An 8575-nucleotide genomic window follows, 5' to 3' on the forward strand; every position below is an offset into this window, starting at 1 on the left:
GTGAAGAAATTTCAATCTTCAAGAAACACTCAACACCATAGGTGTAAAGGTTTGTTCTGAAATAAACCAATCCTTGACTGAACGGGGTTACCCTGTGCTTAATAATGAAAACCAAGCAAACCTCACAGGACAAATCTGCAGCATTGAGCAAGAGAGCAACCCCGTCCGTATCCTGATCAGTAAGTACAAAAATTAGCTTTGCTTATGTGTTTGTTAAATTTTCTGTCTTAATTATATGGTATAAAAAGATTTTACTGGAACTTTTTATTTCCCATTTAGTGAAAGTATGAAAGTAGTTATAATAACAAAACACATTTTTGTGATCGGGAAAGATCAATTTCAAGCAGACTTTTGACTTTTTAAAAACAAAATTGAACTTAATCCATTGTTATTTGGATAATGTCAGCTCTGGTATTTGAGTTCAGATCTCCACCTCATCTCTCTTTCTCACAGATGTGATTCTCTGCAGTACCAATCAGGAAGTATCTCTTAGTGATGTAGAATGTTACAGCACAGAAGGTGGCCATTTGGCCCATGCCTCTGCTGACTCTTTGAAAGAGCTATCTAATTAGTTCCACTCCCCTGCTGTTTTCCCATAGCCCTGCAAATTTTTCCCCTTCAAGCATTTATCTAATTCCCTTTTGAAAACTATTATTGAATCTGCTTCCACTACCCTTTCAGGTAGTGCATACCAGAGCACAACAATTCCACATCTACCCTGTGATTCTTTTGCCAATTATCTTAAAGCTGCGCCCTCTGGTTACTAACCCTTCTGTCACTGGAAACAGTTTCTCCACATTTAATCTGTCAAAATCCTTCATGATTTTGAACACCTCCATTATATCTCCCCTTAACCTTATCACTTGCCTGAAAGGACTTAGATGACAAATGACAGTTAATCACACTTTAGCAAGGTGCGAGCAGTGGCTTCAACTGCCCAAAATTAATGTTGGGGAAATAAATTTTCCGATCATAGGTGGTTACCTGTGGTAAGTGGGGAAGGTGTAAATGGTGGGGACAGTACAAAGTTCGACCCTCAGCTAGGAATTTACAAAAATTCTAATTGATTCACTTCTCTGAATCCAGCAGTTGTAGATGTTGAGAATCTCACGAGTGTCTAACCTCCTGGCAGGGTGCCAAAACTTGGGGACTATTTGCAATAGCCAAACTTTTGCAGTGCATTACAGGGGATCAACTGCAGTACCTCCATGAATCAAAACCTTGCTATTCAATGTCAATTTACACTATTAGAAATTAGGTAGCATGGGTAAAAACTTAGACTTGGAAATTCCATCTCTTCTCTTCTTTGGCCTCCTTGTCTCGGGAGACAATGGGTAAGCGCCTAGAGGTGGTCAGTGGTTTGTGGAGCAGCGCCTGGAGTGGCTATAAAGGCCAATACTAGAGTGACAGACTCTTCCACAGGTGCTGCAGAAAAAATTGGTTGTCGGGGCTGTTACTTGGAAATTGCATCTATATTTCAGAAAAATAACTAGAGCAGCAGGCAGGTGCCCATCAAAAATGAAGGGGAGTAGGGAGTGATAACTATTTAAGCCTTCTAGATTTTTGACTTTGTATGCAGTTATGTAAATAGAACAGTACGTTTTTAAAGAATATGCTTGACTTGGATAATGGGAAAAGTGGAGAAGATCCTGGAGCGATTGAGGGAAGGTAAGCAAAATTTGGATCTGCATTTAGACTTTTGACAGGGTTTCCTACTTGTGTGTTCACCAGCCTATAATATTCCTGTCCATTTAGAATGAATAGGGTGTGAGGCAAAATTGTGGGCTGGCATAAGGACTTTGTAATTTTTTAAGTGTAACTATACCTAATCTAGAATTGTGTAAACTTGCACATTTTGCACAGTGGCTATTGGGCTTGATTTTAATCCATTCATGGTCAGTGGGTGGAAATTATGGCCCAATCATGACTTTAAATATGATCCAACTTTCTGTGCTCCTTTGATATTTAAGATGAATGCCTTAATTAATTTTCAGATAACCGGATTGAACAGTATGTAAGAAACTTGCTCAGCGTACCAAATCTGCCAAAGACTGTTTCAGTTGTTCCAGGAGGTCTTGCACCCATTCAAGCTGAACTGGAGGAGATCGGATCCCAGTATGTCAGTATTATTAAATACAACATACAGGTGTATGGGCCATTTTACTCTGGCATTTTGCGAAAACTGCTGTTCAATAATCTAGCATTGGCAGGTACCACAGCATCACATTCTCCTTGAGTGGAGAAGGTTAATAAAAGGGAGCACGCATATTCTGGTTTGTAGTGTTTTTTGTATTGCATCTTTGTATGTTGACTGTGTGGAATAGTCTGCTTATCACTTAAATGCATTTGGATAATTGCAAATATATAACATTTACTGCGCTTTTGCAAAGCCACCCAATTATATCATAAAACTTATTTAATATCATTTGAAAATAAATTTATACATTGTATTTGTACTAGATAATTGCGGCCTTACTCAATTTTTTTTTAAATTGGCCGTCACTTTTAACTTGTGCCCTGATTTTAAAAATAAATTTTAACAGGATTATAAAATTGCTTAGTATTTTTCTATTAAGTGAGAATCAAAACATTTCTGTTTTTAAAGTAAATTAATACTTTTATATATGATGTCAAAGACTGAAAATTAGCAGTTTGGTTTAATGACTGAAGAAAGAATCCAGTGAAATCTGTTTCAGATTGGTTGAGGTAGTTAATATATCAGCAGCAACTCCTCATTGTACAAACTGCATTTATTCATTGGCCCTCAATTTAACATTTTGCTTTTCACTTTTCTGTATTTGGGGTTTAATGGTGCTTCAGGAGCAGTCCATAGGTTTTACAAACATTTATGATCAGTAAAAACTTGAAAGTAGCTTCAACATAAAATTATTTTAAAAAGTAGCACTAATTGTTTGTTGTATTCTTTACATGCATTTTTCCTATGTATCTAGTTTGGGTTTGTTGCGTAAACTTTTATTCTGTAAATGTTGTTTATAGTTCCACTTGCTTGGAACAGGATTTGTAATGTCAAACTACAACATGTAGTTGGTGCCACACCTTTGTTGTAATTGATGCATTTTCTTCATTGCAGGAGACTGATTTGTGCATGTTTTTTTGATTTGCTTAACATGAGACCTGAGCTGGTTGGAACAGTGTTGCACGACTGTATTTGTTAATCTTGTCATTTATGTTGCAGACTGCTGACTGTCAAACTGGTGCTAAGTTTACTGTTAACTGACATGAGCAGTCTTTTTTAAAATCAAAAATATACTTTTTCATTTTACAGTAGCAGGTTTGTAGCCAATAACTTGTAAATTTTAGGTACTGAAGTACTTTTTGTTATGAACTGAACGTGAGTAACATTGGCTGTTGTTCATCTGTGGCTTTTCTTGAGTAACTTTCCTGACCAAAGCAAGAAGAGCGTTCTTCACCACCCCCTGTACTTGATTTATCTGTGGTCTTTAAGTTTTCAGTAGTGGGTAGAAGATTCATGTAATATACAGTTTAAAATCATTCAAAGCTTTTTAAAAAAGCAACTCAATTTAATATTCACATTTACAGTATGGGATGGATTTTCATCTTTACTGGCTGGTAATTCAGCATCAGCTTGATAGCGTGCAGAGAAGAAAATCAGACTGCATGATTGCATGGTTATACTGGAGCAACTTAATTGGAAGGAAATTAAGATGAATTCCATTAAGGGCATTCAATTACATCCACCCATTTTTCTTCTCTATTCTGTCCAAACATTAACCTAAATCTACCCCTTTATTTCTTGGACTGAATGGAACTTAAGACTAACCCTTAACTTAATAAAAGCGAGTCATGTTATTGTTGTGTAAAATAAACAGTAGAAAAGGCTGCAATTGTGCTTTGTTTATCCTGCCCCAAACCTCAACTCAAAAGAGGCCAATACCCCTACAGCTTTATCCATTACTGGCATTTATTCAAGGCTGAGGTAGAAGCAAAAATCCTGGACATTGATATTAATTTAAGTAGGTGAGATGGATATTTGGAAATGGAAGCCTTGTTCAGTACCAATCTGAAGGACAGCTGTGGAGGAAAAAGCTGATGTTAAACCTCAGTCAAATTGAGAACAAAAATCCAAAACTGCGTGGAAAGAGATGGTGCTCTCATTCTATTTGCTATGCTTCAAATCTCTCCTCAGTTCTTCGTAGTTGATGGCAAAACTGATACTGTATAAAAATGAGGTTATAACTAAGTATGAAGTTTTATATTTAATAAAATCATAAATGGAGTCTGTGTTTTAATATTTATTTCATAATCTTGAAAGCAGTTTTCCCAATATCTCCAAAATATAGGCAAGGTACAGAACATGATAACTTGTGAATTTCATGACTTCTGTATCACGTCTTTAAAAATAGACTTGCATTTCCATAGTGGCTTTCATAAACATAGGACGTTCCAAACCACTTTACAGCCAATGAAGTGCAGTTGTAATGTAGTAAATGCAGCTGCCAATTTATGCATAGCAAGGTCCCACAAACAGCAATACGATACTGATCAGATAATATGTATTTGCGATGTTGACTGAGGGGAAAATAGTGGCCAGGATGCTGGGAATAACTTCCCTGCTCCTCTTCAAAATAGCACTACAGTATCTTTTACATCCATCCAACAGAGGGGAGATGGGGCCTCAGTTTAACTTTTTTCATTTGAAAGACTGTGGGCTGGTTTTACCTTAGGCGGACGGGAATTCGTCACCGATGTAAAAGTCCGTGGCAAACCCGCTTCTTCCTAGCTCAGGGATATGTCCTGCATTTTACGGGTCCCCGGGCTTTAATTGTTCCGAGGCGGGACTTCCACCCGCTTGAGGGAGGCAGTCCCGCCTCAGTGAGCTACTTTCCAATCAATAGGCTGGCAGCTCTGAGTCCCAGCAGTGCCACCGGGAGCGGTGGCCACTGCTGGGACTGCAGTCCAGCCGATGCCATGGAGCCAGGACTTCAGGTAAGTTGGTCATGCCTCACCAGGGGATCGGTCGTTCTCTGGTGAGGCTGGAGGGGGGGTTTCTTGGGTCCCAGGGTGGGTTGGGAGGTGGGGGCGGCCCTCAATCAGGCACCCTGTGCCCGATTGCCATGGCCCCCCGCCCCCCCAACCCCTGGGCGCGAGGAAAGGCTGGCAGCTATTGCTGCGCAGCCTTTTATGTCCCCAACAGGCCTGCTTGCCACAGGCAAAATACCCATGGAGGTGGGCGAGGGCCCTTAAGTGACTACTTGAGGGCCTTGATAGGCCATGGGTGAGCGGGTTGTTTCCCTCCCCCCTGCCGCCCCCCCCTCCCCCAACCAGTGAGCCTCCTGCTCAATTTTGCACCACTCCCCACGCCACAATCCGACCTACTGGGACGGTGTAAAATTCAGCCCTGTGCCTCCAACAGTGCAGCACTCTCTTAGTACTGCATTGGAGTATCAGTGTAGTTTTTGTGTTCAAGTCCCAGTGGGGGACTTAAACCCATAATCTTCTGACTTGGAGGCAAGAGTGCTACCAACTGAGCCACAGCTGACACTGATCAGCTAGCTCCCTGTCCAAATTTCTGCTAATGTTGGTTGGGGCCAGAATCCACAAGATGACTCCATAACCAGCAGAGCTTTCATGAGCTGATGTTTCTAATCTATCTCCTCATACAATGAGACAATGTATGTACACTAGATGTGCATGATTCTGGGTCACTTGAGATGCTAATGGTGGAAATATTAAATCTGAAGTTGCTCTTGTTCAAAATATCATTTTTAGCAGTAGAGCAGGAAGACACATGATTGTGCATCAATAAGAGAGCACGTATAGTGTAGGACAGCCTCAAATTGTTTGTCATTGTGCTTTTCCAGCTTTTTGTGTTGTAGTCTAGCTCTGTTCATATGAACTTTTAAAAAAAAACATATGAATTAGGAGCAGGAGTAGGCCACTTGGCCCTTTGAGCCTGCTCCACCATTCAACAAGATCATGGCTGCTCTGATTGTAACTTCAACTCCACATTCCCACCTACCCCCCAATAACCTTTAACCCCTTTGCTTATTAAGAATCAATCTACCTCTTGTCTTAAAAATATTCAAAGACTCTGCTTCAACTGCCTTTTGAGGAAAAGTTCCAAAGACTCGCACCCCTGTAAGAAAAAAAATTTCTCCTGATCTGTTTTAAATGGGCGACCCTTATTTTTAAACAGTGATCCCTAGTTCGAGATTCTCCCACAAGAGGAAACATCGTTTCCACATCCAACCTGCCAAGACCTCTCACAATCTTATATGTTTCAATTAAGTCACCTCTTACTCTTATTCTACAAGCCTAACCTGTCCAACCTTTCTTCATAAAACAATCGCCCATTTCAGTTATTAGTCTAGTAAAACTTTCTCTGAACTGTTTCCAATGCATTTACATCCTTCCTTAAATAAGGAGACCAATACTGTACACTACTCCAGATGTGGTCTCACCAATGTCCTGTATAACTGAAGCATAACCTCCCTACTTTTGTATTAAATTCCCCTCACAATGAGGCACAGAAAAATTCTCCATGCATGTTGCAGCTCACATTGATCCTGGTCTACTCAGAACTGGTTTCTGTAGATTAATAATAGGGATCCAGTTGGAGATTAGTGAAAACATGTAACAGTTCTACTGAGATGGACTGCAGGGGTCGTCATCGGCTGTCCCTCGATTTGAAGATGACATCTACTCAGGGTCGCAAGATTCTGGCATGGGTCTGCATGTGACTGAACAGGCCGATTCTTGACCTGCAGATCTTTGGGCACGTGGGACACTACATCCCACAAGGTAGTGGGATCTGGAGAGCAGGATTTGCTTCCTCTTTGCTGCCGCTCTGCCTCATCATTAAGGCGTTTGGACTCAAAGGACTGCATGTGTACTTGGGTCCTTGCATGCTTACTTTAAAAAAATGAAATTAGTGTTCATCAAGGTGAATGGCAGCAATCCAACTGTCTGATAGCTTTTGTACCCAGTATTTCGAAGCATAAGTAACAGTAAAATAAATCTTAGTATGCCAGCTATAACAGCAGTGTTCTGCTTTAATTTCTCTACACTTGGGCCATTTTAACTGAAATTATTTAGTGCAAATTTATGGACAATTGCACAAATGTAATATGGTTACTATGCAACAACTACCGTGGAATCTCCCTGCTCAGCATAGTGGGGAAAGTCTTTGCTCGAGTTGCTTTAAACAGGCTCCAGAAGCTGGCCGAGCGCGTATACCCTGATGCATAGTGTGGATTTCGTGCAGAGAGATCAACCATTGACATGCTGTTCTCCCTTCGTAAGCTACAGGGGAAATGCCGCGAACAACAGATGCCCCTCTACGTTGCTTTCATTGATCTTACCAAAGCCTTTGACCTCGTCAGCAGACGTGGTCTCTTCAGACTACTAGAAAAGATCCGATGTCCACCAAAGCTATTAAGTATCATCACCTCATTCCATGACAATATGAAAGGCACAATTCAGCATAGCGGCACCTCATCAGACCCCTTTCCTATCCTGAGTGGCGTGAAACAGGGCTGTGTTCTCGCACCCACACTGTTTGGGATTTTCTTCTCCCTGCTGCTCTCACATGCGTTCAAGTCTTCAGAAGAAGGAAATTTCCTCCACACAAGATCAGGGGGCAGGTTGTTCAACCTTGCCTGTCTAAGAGCGAAGACCAAAATACGGAAAGTCCTCATCAGGGAACTCCTCTTTTCTGACGATGCTGCTTTAACATCTCACACTGAAGAGTGTCTGCAGAGTCTCATCAACAGGTTTGCGGCTGCCTGCAACGGATTTGGCCTAACCATCAGCCTCAAGAAAACGACCATCATGGGACAGGACGTCAGAAATGCTCCATCCATCAATATCGGCAACGACGCTCTGGAAGTGGTTCAAGACTTCACCTACCTAGGCTCAACTATCACCAGTAACCTGTCTCTCGATGCAGAAATCAACAAGCGCATGGGAAAGGCTTCCACTGCTACGTCCAGACTGGCCAAGAGAGTGTGGGAAAATGGCGCACTGACACGGAACACAAAGGTCCGAGTGTATCAAGCCTGTGTCCTCAGTACCTTGCTCTATGGCAGCGAGGCCTGGACAACGTATGTCAGCCAAGAGCGACGTCTCAATTCATTCCATCTTCACTGCCTCCGGAGAATCCTTGGCATCAGGTGGCAGGACCATATCACCAACACAGAAGCCCTCGAGGTGGCCAACATCCCCAGCTTATACACACTACTGAGTCAGCGGTGCTTGAGATGGCTTGGCCATGTGAGTCGCATAGAAGATGGCAGGATCCCCAAAGACACATTGTACAGCGAGCTCGCCACTGGTATCAGACCCACCGGCCGTTCATGTCTCCGCTTTAAAGACGTCTGCAAACGCGACATGAAGTCCTGTGACATTGATCACAAGTCGTGGGAGTCAGTTGCCAGCGATCGCCAGAGCTGGCGGGCAGCCATAAAGGCGGGGCTAAAGTGTGGCGAGTCGAAGAGACTTAGCAGTTGGCAGGAAAAAAGACAGAAGCACAAGGGGAGAGCCAACTGTGTAACAGCCTCGACAAACAATTTCTACTGCAGCACCTGTGGAAGAG

At 42.0% G+C, this 8575-nt stretch overlaps 1 protein-coding gene across 3 annotated transcripts in view; it reads left to right on the forward strand.

Moving 5' to 3' along the window:
• The window catches only part of tcp11l2 (t-complex 11, testis-specific-like 2), a 34660-nt gene extending 30407 nt beyond the window's left edge, over positions 1-4253 (forward strand). For all 3 annotated transcript variants that reach the window (XM_068059038.1, XM_068059039.1, XM_068059040.1), the window contains exons 10-11: positions 7-179; positions 1995-4253. In XM_068059038.1, coding sequence (XP_067915139.1) covers positions 7-179; positions 1995-2236 — 415 coding nt within the window. In that variant the 3' untranslated portion in view covers positions 2237-4253. The remainder of the gene's footprint in view (positions 1-6; positions 180-1994) is intronic.
• Positions 4254-8575: the final 4322 nt, after the last annotated feature.

Source organism: Heterodontus francisci, chromosome 27, assembly GCF_036365525.1.
Source record: "Heterodontus francisci isolate sHetFra1 chromosome 27, sHetFra1.hap1, whole genome shotgun sequence".
NCBI classification, from domain to species: Eukaryota; Metazoa; Chordata; class Chondrichthyes; order Heterodontiformes; family Heterodontidae; genus Heterodontus; species Heterodontus francisci.